Source organism: Leuciscus leuciscus (genome assembly GCF_965113295.1).
Source record: "Leuciscus leuciscus genome assembly, chromosome: 3".
In the NCBI taxonomy this organism is placed as follows: Eukaryota; Metazoa; Chordata; class Actinopteri; order Cypriniformes; family Leuciscidae; genus Leuciscus; species Leuciscus leuciscus.
In genome coordinates, this window is record NC_138727.1 from 66416982 (window position 1) to 66443014 (window position 26033).

The window sequence follows — 26033 nt, forward strand, 5'->3', positions numbered from 1 at the left end:
ACATAATCCAAAGATACAAAACAAATGACAAAAAAGCACACTATTGAAAACAATCATCCAAAGACAGAGACCTTTCTGAGACCTTTCATTTCAGGGACCTTTCTGAGACCTTCCTGAGACCTTTCAGAGACCTTTCATTTCCAAGGTGTTTGATTTTCACTTTACCATGTTCATGTTCCAGAGACTCGTGTGAATATTGAAGTCAGCAGGACAGGAAAGAAAAAAATAAGTGAACATACTGATATCAAGAGAAAGGCCTGCATGATTTTTGGGAATAAATTTTAGATTTTTCTGGTTAAAAATGCTTTTTAACATTCACAGAATACACACACACACACACACACACACACACACACACACACACACACACACACACACAGACACACAAATGTTTCCAACAATATATAATATAATGAACAACAGGTTTGTTGTGCCTTGTAGGCATAGGCTATGCGCAGTGCTGCATAAAATAATAACAATAACCATATAGCAGCCTATAAATCTTCCAAAAGATTTCAGTAACAACTAAGCTAGAGAAAAATATATTGATTATCATGTTACTTCAAATGTTTCCATTCGTTATGATGATATGAAATTAGATAATAGTAAAAACATGAAGCCGTTTGGTGCGTTTTGGCCATCGCGATCCAAAATATGATACATTCAAACGCGATCGCGCTCAAATATAAAACATTATGGTTACCATATTATACATATACGTTTGAGCAGATATCCACAAACACAGTAACAGTAAACACGGGTCTAAATATTATAATATTCACCATATATCTAGCAACAGTTCAACTGCAATGTGAAATTTATGCAACAATAACAAACTAATATATAAGAATCTTTCTTGTCTTCAAATCGCGTTCTTCTTCTTCTGAGGTAGCCTAAATCCAATGTAAGCTCACGGCGCGTCTTTCAAACTCGACGAAAAGTAGAGACTTGTGAAGTGTTTTGGTGTTTTGTTTTTGAGGTAATGAGCGTGTTCGCGTTCCATGTGGAGATTTGCATGTGAATCTCTTTTGCGCGAGTGGGCGTGGTCAAATTAAAAATAATTAGGAAGCGTTTGAGAAGCTGGACATCTTGTTGGTTTTATACAAATTACTTAAACAGAGAATATTTGTTTTCAGTTTGAATCTGATCATTTAAAAGTACACACTTAAATGTTTATAAAGGTATATGGCTCATAAATCTGTGACAAGTATTCGCTGAGTTTTGTTTCAGTTTATAGACGTGCTCAAGAAAAAAAAGTTCATCGCGACGGAGAGGCAGAACGCACACCCTGTTTAGTTTCTTTATTTTACAAAAGCACAATGTTTTGATTGTAAGTGGACACATACAAAAGTAGAAATATCACAGATTCTTGTTTTATATTTCTTTTTTCTGTATGACCATAAATGACGGAGAAATTTAAGTTTATAGTGCTACAATGTGAAGAAAATCCCCCCCCCCCCACCTCCCACCTCACCTCACCTCCCACCTCACCTCACGCTCACCCATCCCAGAGCGTCACCCCATAAGCACCACCACACTCACTAAAGCTGACTCTGCATGGGCGTGTGACACCGGTAACACCGACTATCGTGCCAAGCCTAGCGTGTGTACAGTAATGTCATGATGACTGATTTTATGGACTACATGCACACTTTAGTTTAGTTTAACCAATTAGACTTTAAAATGTACATGTTTGAAAACCGCCGAACTGACCCCAAACCAGCCCAAATTTTGTCCACCCGCCTAAACCCTTTTTTTCCCGCACAATCAAATTCAAAACCGCCCAATTGGGCGGGAACCCGCCCAATCTGGCAACACTGCATACAGTATGCTTCCACATGAAATTGAGAGCATTATGAAATATTAGGTGTTATCAACATGTTATTAAAAGCAACACAAGACTTTAACAGCCAATGACATTTACAGCTGGGGAGACTGGACTGATTTTCTACTGTTTAGTGTTAATCACCATCTAATTTAGCCATTTAAGAGCTACATTTAGCCTTAGATGTTATATGAATATGGTCCCTTGAAGCACAGGTTTTATCAGCTGACAATTTTACAAAAAAATGTAAACATTATAGGCACAAATACAAATTTACTTTTAGAAATGGTGTTTTTAAAAAAAAAAAAAAGGTTTTATTGTTTTGGCAAGTTTACTGTTTAAATTAAAACGTATGAAAACTTGTGTGATATTCCCTTAAAATAACGTTTTAATAGATTTTATTATTATTATTTTTATTATTATTATTATTTTAAAATTCATTTTACTGTGCAATTTCTTTCTAATTTCTTTGAGTTAGACCAAACTTTTATTTTGGTGGGTTGTAGACATTTGAGTTTCTGTGTGTTTTAATAAACTATTATTATTATTATTATTAGGCCTACTTGAAGTATACTCTACTGTGCAACAGTAATATATTTCTGTTATAATTTCTTCAAGTTTTAAAAAATGTCAACTTTTATTTTGACAGGTTGTCGTGAAGACATTACAGTTTCTGTGTGTAGCGTATATGGGATCAAATTCCCGCCAAATATATAGCGGTCACGTATAAAAAAATAATAAGCGTGAATCAAAAATTTAAAAACACATGTAAAAATATATTGCACAAACTGAAAAAAATAATGCAAAATGATCAGAATAGCAAACAACGTGGTCACGGATCAAAATATAATAAGCGTGAATCAAGAAATAACAAGCATGAATAAAAACTTTAAACACATTAAAAGTGATTTTGCACAAAACTTAAACTTATGGTCATGCTTTCTTAAAAAGTATGTTTTCCTTGGTTTTATTACTGTGTACTTTGTGCTTTCTTGCATTTTCTGCTCATATTTTACTCTTTTATACGCTTGTGCTGTTTTTCTCTTCGCTCTTCTTTCTATGTTCTGCGCTTGCTTTCCCAAATGTTGCAGTTCGAGTTTCATGTAAATTAGGGCGGGCTTAAGCGTCACCATTGGTCCACTAGTTCTAGATTGACAGCTACTCCTCTAGCCAATCAATCGAAGAGGGGAGTTGACGTCACACCAATGCGACTTGTGGCTACTGATGCTTATGTAGGAGTACAAGCTGTTTATGTTTGTACAATTTCTTCAATTCCATTATAATATACTAAAATGTTATTTTTCTAATACTTTTAATTACTGTTCGATTTCTTATTTGTGCTTTGTTATGTGCATTTATTAAATTAATATTTTCGCTTGGCATACCAGCGTGATTACATCACCGCACACTTCAGTGGGTGGTGCGCGCCCGTGATGCACTTCATTCTGAGTAAATATAACAACAAAGAAGCACTGCTGCACTTTCTCTTATTTCATTTTTCTTTAATCCTTACTCCTTTTCAGGAGTGCTATACTTACTTATACAGGGGAAGACGGCAGTTCAATTTAACTTTACAGAGACTTTCAAGCAGTAAAGCTATCTGAACTCTGGATATAAATAATTAAATTGATCTTTTTTGAGATGCATGAGAATGTTAATATGCACACTGGTAATTGGTGTTAAACAATATTACTTGGCTCATGATGTCAATATGCTAAGGCTGCTGTAAGTGAAACATCCTGCAGTTATGAAACGCTACAATTCGTTGCAAAAACTAAGTTAAAAACGGCCATTGTCTGAAGACTTTAGGACTTTGACCTGTCACCGCTACGCATTGCCTACCTTTTTTTATTAACCTCGCCAAATTTGACAAGATTATTGAAAATGATTGTGTTACAGAGAAGATGAAACCAGTTGAATTTAATACAGTGATTTATTACAAACTTATTGTGTTTACTTACATAGCTACATAATTGCATATTACTTTAGGATTAATGTTTTAAATATAGCTTAAAATTTGAATACAGCAATATCTCCATCAGCGATAGGTAACGTTGTTTCTAGAGTGCCGCTGTCCTGCAGAGTTTATCATCAACTCCGATTAAAAACCTCACCTGTCTGTAGTATTAATTATCCTAAAGACGATGATTAGCTGGTTCAGGTGTGTTTGATTAGGGTTGGAGAAGCTAAACTCTGCACCAGGGACCGACATTACCCATTATTGATTAAATATGAAAGTAAAACGGCCAGTAGGTGGTGGCAAAGTTACTGCTCGGAGAAGATCGACGCTCGTGGTGCCAGGTCCAGTGCATTACAGGTGAATGATGGATCATCAGACAGGCATAACTGTAACAGGTCGTCGTTAGGATGACGAATTTAACGATACCATATTGCCAGGTATACGTATATACCGGCAACAGGTTGAGTTGCAGGCACACATGCAGTTTAAAGGTGTCCTGCCACGGAAAAAAAATTGCCAACTGAGTTGATGGTCGTCTTCCCCAGTATAACCATAGACAGTAAAAGAAATGGACACAGCGACCCCATAGGTTTCAACGGAGACAAGTGAAGTCAATTAGAAGCACTGACTTCCTGGGGGTCGAGCGAACTGCGCAGACTCAAACCGAGCTCGACGACGTAGATGTGACGTGAGCAACCCGTCTGTCTTCTAGTAGCTGTGCCAAGAGAAATCTGAATCATTCCCTTGCGAAACTTGCAGAGACGGAGAGCGTGAGTAGGAGCTGTCCATGAGCTAGAAGCAGGACAAACTTTTGCCAAGTATTCTGATTAATTACTTTGTCATTTTGCCTCCACGTCTCCCCGATTGCTCGTGAGCTTCTCCTCCTGTCCATACGGTAATTTCTCGACTGTGCGACAGAGAGTCGCAGGTTATGACGCAATCGTTAGCCTATTTTTACAAAAACTGCTTCTACGGGGCCATAACGTAAGCTACAAGGTAATGGAGCCTTTTATACATTTTCGTGTTTCTTTAGAAAAAAAAAATGGACAAATGGAGTCTTTAAACGCCTCAGATGTAAAGTTATTCGCTGTCAAAATGACGCCAAAATGAATGGGAGTCAATGGAATGTTAACAGCAGGTGGGGGTCCGCTAATCATTGGCGGCGCCCGGGGAACCTTCAATAAAATATGAAACGCTTTAACAAGTATAACAAGTAAGCATCAGTAGCCACGAGTCGCATTGGTGTGACGTCAACTCCCCTCTTCGATTGATTGGCTAGAGGAGTAGCTGTCAATCTAGAACTAGTGGACCAATGGTGACGCTTAAGCCCGCCCTAATTTACATGAAACTCGAACTGCAACATTTGGGAATAGTGATGGGAAGTCCGGTTCTTTTCCGCGAACCGGTTCTTTCGGACAGTTCGTTTCAATGAACCGGTTCAAAAAACCGGTTCACCAGTTCTTTAACGTCATCACGTAATGACGTCAATTCTATCATCCCGGCGGATAAATATACATTCAAATAAAGGCATTTGTAATCATAACTTCAGTTAAATAATAGTACTCATCGTCATAATCATCTTTGATAGGTTTCTTACATTTACGTTTTGAGAATGAACCCTGTAGTAGGCCTAAGGCGATGCGCAAACACGGATGTTTTACATGTCTTAAAGTGAATAAACTGGTCTTCATCATTTTTATTTTATTTGTAAATAAACTTAGATTTAGCTGAATTCAGCCCCTCATTCAAGTCCTGGTTCACCCGTGCTCATGTATCAGCACAGCACATAGATATAAACACAGCATCAGTTGGCCAAAAGAAAGTTCGGTTCAGAGACGGTGCGTTCACGCATGCGCAGTCTCTCCAGCTCGTCGGTTCTCCGTATCGAACGTGTCCGAAAGAAACAGTTCTCGGTTCTGTACTGGTGATGCGAGAACTGCTGCAACAACCAGTTCTTGACTCGAGAACCGTATGCCTGTGTGTGAGCTGAGAACTACTGAAACCTTACTAGGCTTATTCAGTCGACAAAACTAAAAACTTGATGCCTATCTCCAGTATGTTTAATACGTTATGTTTTGATTAACACATTATAAACATTTACTTTGCACCCTTTAAAACCTAGGCAAGAGTTTACGTCAAAAATGTATATCAACTTACTTCGAAATTAAATGATCTGTTGCAGAAAATAATGTTTTAGTATAATAATAAAATGTTTAGTTTTACAGTCCATTCATTGTGTTTCCAATCTTTAAAATAATACAGTGCAAAGGCAGTAGCCTATGAGATAAACATGTTTCTAACATGTTTTATTTTGTTACACTTATTGATGTTCAATAAAATAGGCTACAAGAAACATGCATTTCGTCCCTCTGAAAGAATTGCACGCATGCTCAGCTCATCAGCTCATCGGTTCTCCGTATCGAACGTGTTCGAAAGAAACAGTTCTCGGTTCTGTACTGGTGGTCCGAGAACCGCTGAACCTGTACGTTCGGTAGTGCGCGCATGCTCAGTATCAACTGCTCATGCTCATCACTTCTCTCAGCACGTCTCAGTTCAGTGAACTGTTGGATTTACTGGAGTAACATATATGCCTACTCCGGGATATTGGTTTATTTTGAGTAGAGGTGACTGTCAGGACTCAGGCATGTCCGAAAGTGAGTAACTTTAGTAACTTCTTGTGGATCATTCAGTGCTGACGCAAGACGCGAACTGTTTCGAACGATTCAGTCCGATTCAGTGTACTGGTTCGACCAGTTCACTAAAAAGAACCGGTTCAAAAGAACGATTCGTTCACGAACCGGCCATCACTATTTGGGAAAGCAAGCGCAGAACATAGAAAGAAGAGCGAAGAGAAAAACAGCACAAGCGTATAAAAGTCGCATTGGTGTGACGTCAACTCCCCTCTTCGATTGATTGGCTAGAGGAGTAGCTGTCAATCTAGAACTAGTGGACCAATGGTGACGCTTAAGCCCGCCCTAATTGACATGAAACTCGAACTGCAACATTTGGGAAAGCAAGCGCAGAACATAGAAAGAAGAGCGAAGAGAAAAACAGCACAAGCGTATAAAAGAGTAAAATATGAGCAGAAAATGCAAGAAAGCACAAAGTACACAGTAATAAAACCAAGGAAAACATACTTTTTAAGAAAGCATGACCATAAGTTTAAGTTTTGTGCAAAATCACTTTTAATGTGTTTAAAGTTTTTATTCATGCTTGTTATTTCTTGATTCACGCTTATTGTATTTTGATCCGTGACCACGTTGTTTGCTATTCTGATCATTTTGCATTATTTTTTTCAGTTTGTGCAATATATTTTTACATGTGTTTTTTAATTTTTGATTCACGCTTATTATTTTTTGATACGTGACCGCTATATATTTGGCGGGAATTTGATCCCATAAGCGTAGGCTATATGAAACGAATGAATGACGAGAGTTTTATCAAATGAAATGGTGAAATCCGCATGAAATGACTCTCATAGCAGCTCTGCGATGAAAGTGCACATGTGTATCCAATCCTACATCATGTCTCAATACAGTGAAACGCTGAAAACACCACGAGTGTGAGTCACGCGTGCTTCAGTGTGTGTGTGTGTGTGTGTGTGAGAGTAGTGGAGCACACATTAAGCGCTCATTCCCAGAGACGCGTAGAACAATTGCAGTCTCTTTTAACTTTAATATTCACACTAGTCCATATCGAGATTTGATTCATTGTACAGCCCTACTTTTGATTTATTCATTCAAAAATAGCCAAATTCCGTGATGACGTTCTGCTTAGCAAGCTCCATTTGTGACTGGATTACGCGATTCGGTGTCGCTTCGCAAATACTGACGGGGTGAATTTATGAATGAAAGTGAAAGTTCTGACACAAAATTAAGTTGTTACGTATCCTCACGATTTCTTAAGTGGGTATATACGGAAATCCTTGGCCTTTTCTAGTGGGTATACCGCGTATACCTGCGTATCACGTAGACTACACCACTGCTCGTGGCATCTGTCGTTGCTATGCAACCATGAACATAGACACGCCTGGAAAAACGAGCGTGCCGCGTCACTTCTATTATGAGCGCGCTCACCGCGCGCCAACATTTGAAATAACTAATCTGCACTAGGTGAACGGCCCCTTATGGCAACGTGACATTAGCCTAATCCAAAATATTTCCATATGTGGCTCTTTCCTCCTTTCTTATCAACAAATGGATTTACAGCCACATCAGCAGCGCCGCCGGTCGCCATGTCTCAGCGCTTTTATGAAGAGGACGCAACTGCACGCGCTTCGGGGATCGGGCACGCACGCGCATCAAGTACCAGGTTTGAGAAAACCTGGTACAGTACCGTTTAAAAAACAATTTTGTACCGACTTGGTACCGAAGTACCGGGTCTTTGACAACACTATTGGGGACATTTAGTTTAACATTTAATTTAGTATTCAAATTACTAAATGCTTTTGACATAAGAGGTCTTTGTACCATTGAAACATCCGGCAAGTTTCACAGCTTAAAACGTCCTCAGAAAAAAAGAAAGAAAAAAAGACAAAAAAAAAGTATTCAACCAAGCTCCAAAAACGGCTTGTTAGAATATTGTGTGTTTTGTGACGTCACATGGGCAAATACATTCGCATCAACAAATAGTTTGAGTTTTTTCAGAGAGAGTTTGCAAAGAAACTTGTGCAAAGATAAAGCAGCAACTGTACTGGATCTGACAGCAGCTTGATCTCAAAGCGAAAGTATTTTGATTAAAAAAAACATAAGTCAAGTCAAGTCAAGTCAAGTTTATTTGTATAGCGCTTTTCAAAATACAGATTGTATCAAAGCAGCTTCACAGTATTAAATTAAAATAATACAACAAAGTTTGTTTCAAGAGGAATTTATTGATTGATAAAATTAAATTAAATATCCCCAAAATATCCCCAACTGAGCAAGCCAAAGGCAACAGTGGCAAGGAACCGAAAAACGTCATCAAGTGACCTAATGGTGTCCTAAAACTCCATCAGGTGACCTAATGGAGAAAAAAAACCTTGGGAGAACCCAGGCTCAGTCGGGGGCCAGTTCTCCTCTGGCATTTATGAGCTAGAGGCCGGATTGTAGTTTGAACTGTAGGATTATATGAATGCCGGGCTGAAGAGATGCGACTTTAATCTAGTTTTAAACTGGGAGAGCGAGTCTGAGCAACGAACAGTATCAGGAAGACTATTCCAGAGTTTTGGAGCCAAATGTGAGAATGCTCTCCCTCCTTTGGTGGTTCTGGATATCCTAGGTATGACCAAAAGCCTTGAATTTAGTGATCTTAAAGAGCGCGATGGATTATAGGGTGATAGAAGATCCGTTAAATAGACTGGAGCTAAGCCGTTTAGGGCTTTATAGGTCAGTAGCAATACCTTGTAATTAATACGGAACTTTATAGGTAACCAATGCAGTGATGATAAAATCGGTGTTATATGATCATATTTTCTTGATCTAGTAAGAACTCTAGCGGCGGCATTTTGGACTAACTGTAGCTTGTTTATTGAGGATGCAGGACAACCAGCTAGTAAAGCATTACAGTAATCCAGTCTCGAGGTCATGAATGCATGAACTAACTTTTCTGCATCAGAAACTGATAGCATATTACGTAGCTTAGCAATGTTTCTAAGGTGGAAAAAGGCTGTTTTTGTAACATATGAAATATGATTTTCAAAAGCATTAGCATACGGGCAAAGAATAAGCAGTTTAATAATTCGTTATCTATAAATGACCTTTCTCTACAGATCAAGTATAACAATAGTAACATTTACGGAGCCCACCTAGTCCCACTTTGTCAAAAAAATTAATTATAACTATCTCGTGGCCTCAAGATAGTATCTCGTGGCCTCAAGATAGTATCTCGTGGCCTCAAGATAGTATCTCGTGGCCTCAAGATAGTATCTCGTGGCCTCAAGATAGTATCTCGTGGCCTCAAGATAGTAACTCGTGGCCTCAAGATAGTAACTCGTGGCCTCAAGATAGTAACTCGTGGCCTCAAGATAGTAACTTGTGGCCTCAAGATAGTAACTTTTAATATTCAGTGTGCAATATAGTTTGCTGCAGTTCTGCTTCTATTTATTTACTAGTACTGTAAATCTTGTAGGCTGCATATCCATAGTCCTTTATAATTCTTCTTCATATTTTATAGTCTATATTTATACTTTTTACATGTATATACTTCAGATTCAGATTCAGATTCAGTTTATTGTCATTGACAAAATACAAGTACAAAGCCAATGAAACATAGTTAGCATCTGACCAGGAGTGCAAACAGGAATACTAATAATAAAATAACAATAATAAAAATAAAAAAAAGGTTTTTTTTTTTTTAAAAGAGCAGAATAAAGAATACAGATGCAGAGACCAGCTCAAGTGCAGTTGTCTAACAAAGTTGGGGGTTGGAATATGTATAACTGGCCAATGGCCACAACCGGGTTGGATGTAGTGTTCCTCATTTTAGTTTAGCGTTTAGTCTATTAACCGCAGATGGGCAGAAACTGTTCCTGAATCTGCTCGTGCGACAGCGAAAGCTCCTATATCGTCTCCCAGATGGGAGAAGAGTAAATAGTCCATGGGTGGGATGAGAAGTGTCTTTAATAATGCATCTTACCCTTTGTAGGCATCGCTCATGGTAAATGTCTTTGATCGAAGGCAGTTTAGTACCAATGATGTTTTGGGCCGTTTTGACCACCCGTTGGAGGGCATTCTGGTCTGAAACAGTGCAGTTGCCATACCACACTGTGATACAGTTTGTTAAGATGCTTTGAATAACGCATAGGTAGAAGTTCAGCAGTATAAGGGGGGACAGGCGGGCTTTCTTTAGTTTCCTAAGGAAGTAGAGGCGCTGTTGTGCCTTTTTGATGAGACTAGCAGTATTGATGGTCCAGGTAAGGTCCTCAGAAATATGTACACCCAGGAATTTGAAACTAGACACTCTTTCCACTTGAGACCCATCAATATAAATGGGAGTGTGTGTGTAGCCTTTCTTAGTCCGCCGGTAGTCCACAATCAGCTCCTTAGTCTTCTGGGTATTGAGTATAAGATTATTGCTTGCACACCACTCTATCAGATGATCAACCTCTTCCCTGTAGGCCTTTTCATTATCACCACTGACCAGGCCAACCACCGTGATATCATCTGCAAACTTGATTATGGAGTTTGAGACATGCTCAGATTGGCAGTTGTGGGTAAAGAGAGAGTAAAGGATTGGACTCAGAACACAGCCCTGTGGCACACCAGTGTTCAAGGCGAGAATGGAGGAGTGTTGGTTGTCGATCCTAACAGACTGTGGTCTGTTAGTAAGAAAGTCCAGGATCCAGTTACAAAGGGAAGGGCTGATGCAAAGATCAATGAGTTTAGAGATTAGCTTGGATGGAATCACAGTATTAAAAGCAGAACTAAAATCAATGAATAACATTCTGACATATGTATTGCTTTTATCCAAGTGATTCAAAGAAGTATGGAGAGCTGAGGCAATGGCATCCTCAGTTGACCTGTTGGATTTGTAGGCGAACTGAAATGGGTCAAGTGTTGGGGGCAGGCACTTTTTCAGATGAGAGAGAACCAGCCTCTCAAAACACTTTGCGATGATCGGCGTGAGGGCGACGGGACGAAAGTCATTAAGGGACAATCCAGCACCAGGTTTTGGAACTGGCACAATGGTGGTTGTTTTGAAACAGGTCGGGACGATGGCCTGGGCCAAAGAGAGGTTAAAGATGTTGGTGAAGACGTCTGCCAGCTGTACTGCACAAACCCTAAGCACTCGGCCTGGGATGCCATCAGGGCCAGCAGCTTTATGTGCATTCACCCTGCCCAGGGCAGAGCACACATCACCGGTGGTAAGCGTGAGCGGCAGGTGATCAGGTGGGAGCTCTGCTTTGATAGGAGATTCTGTGTTTTCCAAATCAAAGCGAGCATAAAAGACGTTCAGATCGTCTAGGAGGGTAGGCTTGCTGGTTGAGTGGGTGCTGTTGGATGGTTTGTAATCAGTGATAGCATGAATGCCTCTCCACATACGACGAGGGTCGTTGTTGTTGAATTTGTCCTCGATCCGCAGTTTGTAATTATGTTTAGCTGCTTTGATACCCCTTTTCAGGTTGGCTCTGGATAAACTGTAGGCATCCCTGTCACCAGTTTTAAAGGCAACATCACGTGCCTTTAACAGGAATCGAACTTCCTTGTTCATCCAGGGTTTCTGGTTGGGGAATACTTTAATAATTCTTTGGGTGGATACTTTGTCAACACACCTGTTGATATAGTGCAGAACGGAACTTGTGTAGATATTAATATCTGTGTGAGAGACCAAAGTAGCTTGACGGGCAAACATATTCCAGTCTGTGTTCTGAAACTCTTGCTGTAGTAGAGAGTCGGCTTCCTCCAGCCACACTTTTACAGTCTTCACAGTAGGTTTCACACGTTTGATGACAGGGATATATTTGGGGAGTAGGAACAAAGATAAATGATCAGATTGTCCAACATGGGGCTGGGGGATAGCTTTGTAGGCATCAGAGATGTTTGTATTAACATTATCAAGAGTATTAGCACCTCTTGTAGGGCATGAAACGTTTTGATAAAATTTGGGGAGTACTGACCTCAATTTGGCATGGTTAAAATCACCAGCAATGATGAAAACACCCTCTGGGTGCACTGTCTGCAGCTTATTAACAGCAGAACAGAGTTCTTTCATAGCTAGTTTAGCAGTGGAATCCGGGGGTACATAAACTGCAGTAATTATGATAGATGAAAACTCACGGGGCAGGTAGAACGGTCTACACTTGATGAACAGGTATTCAATGTCAGCCGAACAGTGGGATTTAATAATAACAGCATCGGTGCACCACGCTCTGTTTACATAAATGCAAACACCCCCACCTTTGCTTTTACCGGAGTCAAGTCAAGTCAAGTCAAGTTTATTTGTATAGCGCTTTTCACAATACAGATTGTATCAAAGCAGCTTCACAGTATTAAATTAAAATAATACAACAAAGTTTGTTTCAAGAGGAATTTATTGATTGATAAAATTAAATTAAATATCCCCAAAATATCCCCAACTGAGCAAGCCAAAGGCAACAGAACTGAGTCTGCGACTGTTCTGTCGGCTCTGTAGATGTTACACCCTTGTAGCTCAATCGCGCTGGCTGGGATGGTGTTATTGAGCCAAGTTTCCGTGAAAACCATAACATTGCAATCCATAAACTTTTTCTGGGTGATCCGGAGCCGTAGTTCGTCTACCTTATTTGCCAGAGACCGTACGTTAGCAAGGAAGATGCTAGGTAGACTTTGGCGATGCGGGTTGAGCTTTAGCCTAGCCCGCAGGCCGCTCCGCTTACCCCGTCTTTGTTTACGCTCACAGCGCCGGCGACGTGCACTTCCTGTCGGTCTGGCTGATTCACTCGAGTCCAGGGACCGGAATAGCTCCGGGGGTAACAGTGGGTATATTTCTGTATCCATTGCAATGTTTGTGCAGCGTAGTTTGATGTCCAAAAGTGTGTGACGGCTATATGAGGTTAATGCAAAGTGGTTACGAATAACTAAGCTAAAAATAACTAAATATATAATACACAGTTTGCAAAAGCTGGAGAGACGCTGAGCCTCGCGTTGTACACGCGCCGCCATCTTGGGTCTTTGGAGAACTTGTTTATTTACCAACTTCTATTATTATTTATATTCCTTTAAATGTCTTGATGTGCACATCAACTGTGACACAAGAATTGTCCCCCGGGTTATCAATAGCATCAATAAAGTATTTCTGATTCTGATTTTAAGTTAGCCTATAGTGGAGTGTGCAGACTGGTTCATTAATTATTGAAGTGTTTCACATTTTGGTAGTTTTGAATGTAAGAAAAGCATGTGTCCGTGTAGCCTACGAAAAAACGTCAGCAGAGGGCGTTCGTTTAGTCACACCACAAGGTGTCACTGTGGCGTCAAAGCTTCAGCACTGCCACTCTGAGCTCAATTGCTGATGTCTGAGGTAAAACACGCCCCCCTCATTAGCATACGGGCAAATAAATGTATAAATAAATAAATAAATAAAAGTGGAAAAAAATAAATGTATAAATAAATAAATTATAAATGTGTGAAAAAATACAATTAAACATAAATAAGGAAATAAAAGTATAAATACTCATTTATTTGTACTTTTTTTACATTTATGTGTATATTTATTTATGTATTTATTTATGTATTTTTACTTTTTGACATTTCTTCGTATATTTATTTATGTATTTATTTATTTATAATTAAGTCAGCTTTGGCATTCCATACCTTGCCGTCAACTGGGAAATACACATATGGAAATACAGCCAGACGGAGGTACCGTGACCTAAGCCCTAGAACACCCTCTGCTGACGTTTTTTCGTAGGCTACACGGACACATGCTTTTCTTACATTCAAAACTACCAAAATGTGAAACACTTCAATAATTAATGAACCAGTCTGCACACTCCACTATAGGCTAACTTAAAATCAGAATCAGAAATACTTTATTGATCTTTATTGATGCTATTGATAACCCGGGGGACAATTCTTGTGTCACAGTTGATGTGCACATCAAGACATTTAAAGGAATATAAATAATAATAGAAGGTGGTAAATAAACAAGTATATACATGTATAAATATAGACTATAAAATATGAAGAAGAATTATAAAGGACTATGGATATGCAGCCTACAAGATTTACAAGATTCACAGTACTAGTAAATAAATAGAAGCAGAACTGCAGCAAACTATATTGCACACTGAATATTAAAACAGAGAATATTGCACAGAATGTGAAGTATTGCACTACAGGGTCCAGTTTAATAACAAAGGGTCCATGTGTCAGACACTTTACTATCTTGAGGCCACGAGTTACTATCTTTTGAGGCCACGAGTTACTATCTTGAGGCCACGAGATACTATCTTGAGGCCACGAGTTACTATCTTGAGGCCACGAGATACTATCTTGAGGCCACGAGTTACTATCTTGAGGCCACGAGTTACTATCTTGAGGCCACGAGATAGTATCTTGAGGCCACGAGTTACTATCTTGAGGCCACGAGTTACTATCTTGAGGCCACGAGTTACTATCTTGAGGCCACGAGATACTATCTTGAGGCCACGAGTTACTATCTTGAGGCCACGAGATAGTATCTTGAGGCCACGAGTTACTATCTTGAGGCCACGAGTTACTATTTTGAGGCCACGAGATAGTATCTTGAGGCCACGAGTTACTATCTTGAGGCCACGAGTTACTATTTTGAGGCCACAAGATACTATCTTGAGGCCACGAGTTACTATCTTGAGGCCACGAGATACTATCTTGAGGCCACGAGTTACTATCTTGAGGCCACGAGTTACTATCTTGAGGCCACGAGATACTATCTTGAGGCCACGAGTTACTATCTTGAGGCCACGAGTTACTATCTTGAGGCCACGAGATACTATCTTGAGGCCACGAGATACTATCTTGAGGCCACGAGATACTATCTTGAGGCCACGAGATACTTATCTTGAGGCCACGAGATACTATCTTGTTACTATCTTGTTACTAAAGAGTTACTATCTTGAGGCCACGAGTTACTATCTTGAGGCCACGAGATACTATCTTGAGGCCACGAGTTACTATCTTGAGGCCACGAGATAGTTATAATTATTTTTTTTGACAAAGTGGGACTAGGGGGGCTCCGTAAACATTGACTCATCTTGGAGAGAGTTTCATCATGTTGACTGCCGTAACCGAACGCGACGCGCTGTTTGAGTGCTGGATGGAGAATGACTGACAGCCGCAGTGGAGGGAAGACCTTACTTGAATTTAACGACTTCAATATTAATCATTAAATCACTTTATCACATTAAACTATGGAGTGGCTTTAGAACACTTATAATATAGTGCACGAAAAGTTGATGGTTCTTTATAATGTTTTTGTAGCTTTTGTGAGGCTTAACAATAACACAGAATAGTTTATGTACAATATCAGATTTGGATGCCGATAGTGAGTATCGGATCGGCGCATCTCTATTCAAAACTGCTAATTATTTAATTTTGTGTACACTCACAATAAACCAGAACACTGTGGCTTTGTAAAATAAACAAACAGGATGTGTTTTCTGTCGTCTCGGTTTCCTTCCCGACAACTAGTTTGTGGAGCGCTTCACAAAAATAAACCAAACTCAGCAGAATACTGTCACACAGTTTTTTCTTTTCTTTTGTTAATCTGTTAATTATTTAAGTTTAATACATTTAGCATATTAATTCTTTTTATACAGGCCTATAGACTATGACTTTATGAAAACAAAATATTATTTAAATTTTATTTTAAATGTAACTCCATTCTCCTTAAATCATCCTGGCGACCCAGGGTTTGGAAACCTGTGCTCTAGGGAACTGAGTTAGGCTCTCCTAGTATAAGTGAACCTCAGAGAATATAATAAATAATGTTAAAACTCCATGTCATGACCCCTGTAAAGTTGTAAGTTGCATTATTAAAAAGGATTCTTTAGCTATTAATGATTAAACACTCACAGAGCTTTTCTGCAGTTGACCACAGCTGGTACCAGTCTTCTTCTCCCCTCATCTGATGTGTTGTATTTCATGGGGTTCAGCTCATCCAGCGCCTCCTCTGAGATCTGAAGCATGTAGGAGATTGTTGAGCAGTGAGACGGAGAGAGTTTCTCCTCTGAATGTTTGTCTGATTTCACAAACTCCTGAATCTCTCTGGACAGAGTCTGATCTTTCACTTCCAGCAGACAGAGGAACAGATTGATGGATTGATCAGCTGAGAGACGATTAATATTCCACTTATCTTTGATCTTGTCTTTTATGTCCTGTGTGGTTCTCCTGATGCTCTCTGAGCTGTTCTCTGTGTGTGTCAGTAGATCCTGTAAGAGTCTCTGATTGGACTCCAGTGAGACGCCCAGCAGGAACCGCAGGAACAGATCCAGCCGTCCATTCTCACTCTTGAGGGCTTTATCTACTGCTGATGTTAGTAGATCATACAGAGAGACTTCATCAGACCTGAATTCATCCAGAAGCTGCAGAGAGAGTTCATCAGACCTGAATTCATCCAGAAGCTCATCAGATCCATTTTCAGAGTCAGAATCACTTTCAGAGTCAGAATCACTTTCAGAGTCAGAATCACTTTCAGAGTCAGAATCACTTTCAGTGTCAAAATTATATTCATGCAGTGGTTCCTTGTTTACTGCTGATGTTAGTAGATCATACAGAGAGAGTTCATCAGACCTGAATTCATCCAGAAGCTGCAGTGGTTCCTTGTTCTTCATTAAATAGCAGTAAAACACATAGAAAGCAGCGAGAAACTCCTGAACGCTAAGATGAATGAAGCTGTAGACTTTCCTCTGATGAATCACAGATTCCTCCTTAAAGATCTCAGTGCAAATCCCAGAATGCACTGAGGCGTCAGTGACGTCTATGCCGCTCTCAATCAGGTCCTCCTCATAGAACATCACATTGCCCTTCATCAGCTGATGGAAAGCCACTCCAGCAAGTTTCAGGATCACTTCTCTGTTGGACTGCAGGAGTTTCTCTGGATCTCTCTCTTCATACTTCTGATTCCTCATGTTGATCTGAATCAGCAGGAAGTGGATGTACATTTCAGTCAGAGTTTGAGGGATTTCTGCACTCAGATCTTCTTCCAGGAGCTTCTGAAGCACAGTGGAGGAGATCCAGCAGAAGACGGGTATGTGGCACATGATGTGGAGGCTTCTTGCTCTTCTGATGTGTGAGATGATTCTGCTGGCTTGATGCTCGTCACTGATTCTCTTCCTGAAATATTCCTCCTTCTGAGGCTCATTGAATCCCTGAATCTCTGTCAGACGGTGGATGTATTTGGAGGGGATCTGATTGGCTGCTGCTGGTCTGGAGGTGATCCAGATGAGAGCCGAGGGAAGCAGATCTCCTTTCATGAGCTTTGACATCAACACACCCACTGATGAAGTCTCAGTCACATCAGAAACTTCCTGAGCGTCTGAAAACCTCAGTGTGATTCTGCTTTCATCCAGACCATCAAAGATGAACACAACTTTACACTCCTCATAAATCTTTGAGTCCAGATCTTGAAGTTCAGGATGAAAGTCCAGCAGAAGTCTGTGAAGACTGTACTGATGATCTCGGATCAAGTTCAGCTCTCGAAATGGAAGCACAAACATGAAATCTACATCCTGATTGTCTTTTCCCTCGGCCCAGTCCAGAATGAACTTCTGCACAGAGACGGTTTTCCCGATTCCAGCGATGCCTTTAGTGAGAACAGTCTTGATCTGCTCTTTCTCCTGGCGTCCTGGTTCAGGAGAGACTTTAAAGATGTCATTGCAGTAGATTGGAGTGTCTTGTGAGTGTTGTGTTCTGGCTGTTTTCTCCATCTGTAAAACCTCATGTTGTTTATTCACTCCTTCTCTCTCTCCCTCTATGATGTAGAGCTGTGTGTAGATCCTGTTCAGGAGGGTTTCATTCTCTTGGAGTTTCAGTCCCTCAAATAATCTCTCATACTTGTTCTTCATGCTGGTTTTGTGTCTGTGTTTGACTCTCTGTAGTTCATCATTCACTGGTTGAGGAGAATCCTGGTCTCCAGTCTGATCATCTCTATACACACTGCTGAGAAAAACAAAACAGATAAAAAAATATGATAAAATAAAGGAAATCAGTACAGATGGCAGTCTTGTATTTTTCATATATTTGATATGTTATTTTTTGACACAAGGATCAAAGTTTTTCATCACTGAAATTTTGTCCATTGATTTGAAGTGAAGTCAAAAATAAATGCATCCACTGTGTTTTTGCTCTCACATGAACTGTCATCTCCTAGTTTCACTCAGTAGTTATAGTTAAATCACCAATTAGCTACATGTTCACACTCACATTGGGTCAGAGGTCACTGGTCCATCACTGAGGTCAGAGGTCACTGGTTTATCACTGAGGTCCGAGGTCACTGGTCCATCACTGAGGTCAGAGGTCACTGGTTTATCACTGACGTCCGAGGTCACTGGTTCATCACTGAGGTCAGAGGTCACTGGTCCATCACTGGGGTCAGAGGTCACTGGTTTATCAGTGAGGTCAGAGGTCACTGGTTCATCACTGAGGTCAGAGGTCAATGGTTCATCAGTGAGGTCAGAGGTCACTGGTTCATCACTGAGGTCAGGAGGATGAGGTAAGGATTGATTGCTCCTCAGAGACACACAGCTGGGATCTGGAGATGAAGATCTCAGATTCTCCTGCATCTTTTCAGATAAAACTCTCTCTCTTTTCTCCGTAATGAGGAACTGACACCTGGCCTGGATATAGAAACACAGAAAACAAGACAATATATCCATAATTTCTTCTTTATAAATGTGCAAAAGATAATTGCACTAAGTAAAATAATAATAAATGACCTTTTCTCTTCAACCACCATGCGAAAAGTTCATCTGATTTAGTCAAACACTGTGTGCGATGGTCAGGCTTTGCTAGTAAAACTCTGAGAGAGAAAAAGAAAATAGATGAGTTTAAAGTGAGTCAGGCTGCAGTAGCTTGTGTTCTTCACCTCGTCCATGCCAAGTTTTATATTGATGAGAAGACTCGGAACTGTTGCTCAGATGCCAGTCACTTTGTATTGTCCTTCTCACTCTCGTTGCATGTGATTACAACGGATGCCCAACGGCCACGCAATACATCCACATATATGACAGTCCACATTTACATAGAAGAGAAACAAACATTCATACGTTTGTTGTGCGTGAGATAAATGTCTTACCATTGATTGTTTCTCATGAGGGCAGAATCTAAATCTGAAAACAATTCTTGCATAAACATCTTATAATAACTGTACGCTATCTATTAATAATTAGTTAAGCATTAGTAAACAGTTAATTCATAATTTGTAAAGTATTTATAGACATTAATAAGCAGTTTATAAATAGTTAATACAGCAAAAAACAACTTGATGGTCTTGATAACTTCAGGATGTGAAGGGAAACATCTCTTTGGTCTTTTACACCTTAAACTGCCCATCAAGACACATTTCTGTTTAGAAGCTCATGTGCTGTTGTTCTTCTCACAACACTGGACGTGTTAAAGACTATGAAGACGAGAATGAAGACGAGAAGAAAGTTGCAGGTTGATCAAATCGCTAGATATGGGCTTGTCAGGCCTGACCAACTATAATAAATCATTATGCTGAATTATGTTTTACAGTGTTGTCACATATTCCTCTGTGACGATTACAGCAATAGTAATGTTTACAGTCAGAACATGTATTTCACTTCACTCACATACAATACTATACAAACTATACTGACTATTTGATATATGAGTCATAATCTGATAAGGGTTAAAGATACAATATGTATTTTTTTTTCGGCGCTAGGGGTCGCTAACCTCTTACAATAACAAAGGCGTAGGTTGATGACGCAAAATTTCCTGTGTAATTATGGAACTTGTCGTCAAGCTGATGGATCTAATAATGTTTATGGATGAGTGAATACATTGATGTTTTTATCATGACTGTGGTATGAAGCAGGGCACGATTGCTAATAAGAGACGGGTATCAGCGCCACACGCGCGTCCCGCGAGCCTCGCGGATATAAAGGAATAAGGACATTTCATTTCACCAAACTACCCGCAAGTGCTGAATTAATACTCGCACAGGTTAGTTTATTAGACAAATTAAACTTGTGAGGTAACGCAGCACTGTTTCTACACTATCACACTAAACTGCATTTGAGTGTGTTGAAAGTTATAATGTTATTCTATGTGTTAGTTTGGCTGTATGAAACTAGCAGTAAGCTAGATCAACATTAGAATAACATACTGATCATACTCTAACATTTCATCATGTTGAGCTGTATAACATTGATTAGTTTTATGTACATTTGCTCACCTGTCTAATAAAGTACATGCAAGAGCTCTGTCAAGTCGAAGTTAGTTGCAGACGTGGAGCTCTCGGCATCTCGAAAACGCCAGGCTGATAATGATCCTCGTTTTAGTTCTCCTTTTGTCCCAAAGTCTGCTTGCCATGATCCATAATGTTTGAACGAAACAACAACAGCGTGAGCGCGCCGCTAAACATAACGCTGTTGTCCACGTCTGTCACCATGGTTACTATGGCAGTACAAGCGGAAACCAGGGATAACGCGGATATTACGTCAGTGACAGGCGACAAGTGAACAGGGATTCCGGGATGGCCAATTATTTAAAATTGGAATTTCTCTGAAATTAAAAATCTTTGGGAACTTTTGGGATATTGTAAGTACACAACTGCAGGAAAAATATCACACTGTGCAAGAGATTTTGGGATATTTTATTACTTAATTACTTTTATTACTTATTCTTACATATTGTACCTTTAATAATGCAACAACAGTTTTAAAAAGTAATTTCTCACTATTATTTACAACAGGACCTGCATTTTCATGGGTTTAAATAACAAACTTTTTGTTATAGGAGACAATAAAAACAACTGTGCATCAAAACCACTTCTTTCCTGGTAAAAAATTAACTTGATTTTCAAAAGTCTACGAAATTGCGACAGCTGAATGTAAAGTTTTTGACAAGCCAAACATGTCAGTTTGTAAAACAAGTATAATGAACTAAGCAAAAAGCAATTTGAAATTCTCCAGCATGTTTTATAATTACCCCAAAATCAGACATAGTTCAATCTTTAAGCATGTTATCATGTCTGTCCAAAACTTAGGCTGACTGTCGGTTGGAATATCAGAACTAAAAAAATGGACAAAACACACTCATGGACATCACTCACTTCACTGAATACTTGCCGGCTAAAAAATACATCAATACCTTACGATCCATCGGTTTTCAAACTCACATCATCTGAATATCACGACATCGATGTCTGTCAGAAACCCACAGTACCGGATGTTTTGACTACACTTTCCGAGAAGGAGAAGATCATGCTTCAACATGCTGTCTGTCAGAGACGATAACATGCCTAACATATAACGCACGCGAGCATCATTTTGTTCTTCACTCACTGAAATTGAATTGTAATGATCAAGAAACTGAGTGAAATGCTTCACACTGCATGCTAAACAGAATAAACACCAATCTAAGAGAAAAACTTTGCTGGGTTAGTGAACATCGTTCAACTTATGTTGGTTTTGTTGACTAAGGAGGGGGACGTGATTGGCTTGGGAGTAGATTTGACTGGCCATCGGGAGAATCAAAAAGTTTCCCAGGGTGCCAATCACAAACAAACCACCACGCCCCCACATATCAAGCACTGTTATTTAGTTGAGCACCTGGGAAACAAAGACCAAAAGCCCAGTGATGGAACAGCTACCGGATTAAACCCCACGCGCATCAAACATTTAAAGCGGGAGAGCGGGACATCCTAAAGCCTGGAACACACCAAGCCGACGCAGACGAACTAGCGCTGATGAAAGCCAACTGTGTTGTCGCCTCGCGTCGGGGTAAAAAGCTGCACTTGAACACACCGAGAGAACTACAGCCGACTGTCAGCTAGAATGCGCGTTCTGCGCCTGCGTGTAAATGAGACAGCTGTCTATTTCTGCAGATATATTCGTCTATATTCGTCATTCAAAAAGGGAAACCGGCGCTGCCGGCTGCAGTTACACAAACCGTAAACAAAGCAGTGCGTGCTTACCGTTTTGAATATCAATCCTGCTAAACACTGTCTTTATTCCACTCCTCTCGTGTTAATATTGAAATATTCGCCAAGGAACACTCAGATAAGATGACATATCATTAGAACAGCCTTCTATCTGTACCGTTTTGACTTTGCTCGCTATTTTGCTATTATTCTCGTGCACTGACTCGGTCACTAAGCTGAACAGCCAATCAGAGTTCCCTCTTTCACCGACGGCCCGACGCCGATTCAACACGTCGAATCGGCCGTTACAAAGCCGACGAGGACCAATGTCAGCCGACGGTGCGGACATACTTGCCAACCTTGAGACCTCAGAATTCGGGAGATATTTAAAAGGGGGGGGGGGGGGGATTCCTTTAGAGTTAACACGGGTGAATCTGACTGCAGTAGATGTGAAAGATATGAATAAAGTTAATTCGGCCAGCGCTCATTCCTGTGTTTACATCCTGTTTTCGGTTGAAGTCCAAAGTAGTCGATTGTCGACTAAAGGTGCATATGTTTAGTTACCTATGATCACGCGCGTGAACTCGACAATCGACTACTTTGGACTTCAACCGAAAACAGGATGTAAACAGGTATGAGCGCTGGCCGAATTAACTTCATTTTAACGGATGGAGTAGCAATATTGTTGTCCAGGTGGAAATCGGGAGAAATTCGGGAGAAAGGTCGGTCCGGGAGATTTTCGGGAGGGGCTTTGAAATTCGGGAGTCTCCCGGAAAAATCGGGAGGGTTGGCATGTATGGGTGCGGAACACACTGAGAAGATTTAGTCGGCCGACGCACGGAAACTGCCCGACGGCCGACCGTCGGCTTGGTGTGTTCCAGGCTTAAAACGCTTGAAAAAATCTTGACGTGGCTTAATGTACTAAGACAGTGTTGGAAACTCAGAATCGAAGACCAGGAGACTTGGTTCTTTCTGTTGGCTCATTGTGTTGTCTCATTCTTCATCGAGCAAGGATACGCGAGTATTGCGTTTTATTTACCTCAGCTAAATAAGATACGCAACTATTTAAACACAACCTACAATTCATTTTCTAATGTGACTAATGTAGCCTCGCTAACACTGTTTAGTTGCTATTTAGTCTTATTCGTTTCTTTGCTCCTCTGGATTTGTGGATGTTTCCTGGACTCATTACGTTTAACATTCACCGAATTTTATCGTCCGGCTTTCGACTCTGCCATGTAGCCTACAGAACCGGTTTTGTTCATTAAATGTTCTGATCTTTGCTTTTTATGTTTTATTTATTATACTTAAAAGAAATTTGTATAATTATTTATTTATTTTTTTTTATTTTTATTTTTTTAATGTATGACTTTTGGAAGTGCAATTTGATTACCATATATGCAGTTAGTTTTAATAAAGTTGAATTAACGTAACCTTCTTTAATTTTTACTCTTCAAAGTGTACAATTGCAGGTGTTGATTATAATTAGGCTAATTTACTGATAGCCCCATTAAATAATAATAAGGATAAACAATATTTTTTTTTAAAAGATATAATTATCTAACATCTGACTAATTAAAAATTAACCTCAAAACATAAAATGCTAAATGGGGGATATCTATAGGCCTATCTAGCATAAAAACAAAATGTCAGAACGTCGTCTCTCATTTGCTGAATGTCGCGCAACAACGTTGCTACAGCCCTGGCGTCTTACAATTCTACGTTGTTACAATGTTGCGAGCACGTAGACAGCGACGTTGCCATAGCAGAAATGCAACGTGCCACAGATGTTGCCACAGCGCAAATGTGTTTGCTGGGTTCTTGGGTTTGCTATAGCTATGTGTTCTGTGTACGAACTACGCATTCTGCTTCTGACATTCCTGATGTTGAATATTTTCAATTTTCTATTCTTAACTGATATTTTTTCTCATAACTTAGGCAATAGAATGAGTGATCTAGAAATCACTTAATTTTCTTATAAAAGATAATACATTTTGATTTTGGACTCATATGTAGATTATAATTTCTAATTATATGTATTCTGTTACATAATAGGCCTGCCACAATCATGACTTTTGTGCTGATGATTAAATATGAAATACTAAAAATTATTACATATTAAATAATAATGACAATAAAAGAGGCAATTTACAAATTTACAATTTAACTGTTTTTTTTGTTTGTTTTTTTTATTGGAATTAGGGCTGTGAAACAATCGCATCCAAAATAAAAGTTTGTTTTTACACAATATATGTGTGTGTACTGTGTATAATTATTTTGTATATATAAATACACACTATTATTTAATAAGAATTTGTTATTTATATATAATATAAATTACATATAAATGTATATATGTAGTATGCAACTATTTCTTGAATATGTAGGCCTATGTGTGTGTATATATATATATGTTTTATATATATATATATATATATATATATATATATATATATATAAATAATTATACACAGTACACACACATATAGTATGTAAACACAAACTTTTATTTTGGATGCGATTAATCGCGATTATTTGTTTCACAGCCCTAATTGGAATTATATACAATGTAATAAAAATTATAATAAAATAGGCCCATATGATGTACTTTAATGCAGTGAAAATTAATATCATTATTTATAATATAATGCAGTCTGATCAAACCCACAAACCATTTCATATTAAGGGCCTTTGACTATCTTTGTGTAAGGTCCTTTCCCCCCTTTTTCTTTGGCATAAGGGGATTAAAATGCATTGCGGTTTCCTCAAATAATTGTGATTAGATACCAGCGACCAGACGATTAATCAGTAATCACGACAGTATTGTTGTAGAAAACACGTGACTCACCACAAGCGTTTCAATGTACAATCTGACACTAACTTTATGCACGACAAATAAACTTGAACATCATGAACTCATTTCGTATGTACATGAATGGGAAAATAAGAAATCAAACTTTTACAGAAAAGGGAAAAAGAAAGGCGGTTTAGATTAGTGGCTAATCTGTTCTGCAAACAAAACTGAGCCAAAAAACGAGATAAAGATACACAGATCTAACGACGCACGTGTAATAATAATAATATGGATAATATGACATATCAGAAGCAAATACTGACCGTTAAGTGTGAAATTTGTGAAAGTTAATGTGTTTCCAAAATGGCGTCTTCTCTTCCATGAAGTTTTAACTTACTTTCAGTCTGTGTTTCCTTAAGGAGGAGACCGTACACCTGTTCTACCTGTGTGTCTCTCTCTCTCTCTCTCTCTCTCTCTCTCTGTGTGTGTGTGTGTGTGTGTGTGTGTGTGTCAGATATCACGTGACCCGGTTGCATAAAAAACATGAGACGGATTAAAGGGCTGATCTTTCCCGTCGTAGAATTAAAGCTTCGCATTGCGTTACACGTCCATGTTTTGACTCCAGATTTCTTCATAACTAATTCACCGTTTTATTATTAAATTAAATCCTTCACTATAATGATTGACGTTACATATACCTAAAAGAAATTATACATTACTCTCAGTTACTATAGTGTAAAATGACTACTGCTGTTTAAAAATCAGTTGTAGCGAAAAAGTAAAAGTTCCCTCAGAAAAGCTCCTGTCACTCACTGCGCGCGCTGCCTGATTGACGACGATTAACGGTTTCTGCACAAGGGAGAATCTCTCGCGCATATCTAAAATATACTTTTATTCATACAATATTAATGATA

General features: G+C 39.2%; 1 protein-coding gene across 17 annotated transcripts in view; it reads right to left on the bottom strand.

Moving 5' to 3' along the window:
- The window catches only part of LOC309495366 (uncharacterized protein), a 242578-nt gene that overhangs the window by 193920 nt on the left and 22625 nt on the right, over positions 1–26033 (bottom strand). For 3 of the 17 annotated variants that reach the window (XR_014204635.1, XM_082165048.1, XM_082165047.1), the window contains exons 1-4: positions 25443–25586; positions 19153–19235; positions 18641–19053; positions 16292–18376 (exon numbers count right to left, since the gene is read on the bottom strand). Coding sequence is in view for 16 of the 17 variants with exons in the window: in XM_082165048.1 (XP_082021174.1) it covers positions 16292–18376; positions 18641–18999 (2444 nt within the window). In the remaining variant the exon portion in view is untranslated. Of the gene's footprint in view, positions 1–16291; positions 18377–18640; positions 19054–19152; positions 19236–20636; positions 20763–25442; positions 25589–26033 lie in introns of those variants that run through there. The other 14 variants (XM_082165045.1, XM_082165046.1, XM_082165043.1 and 11 more) reach the window with 11 other exon arrangements.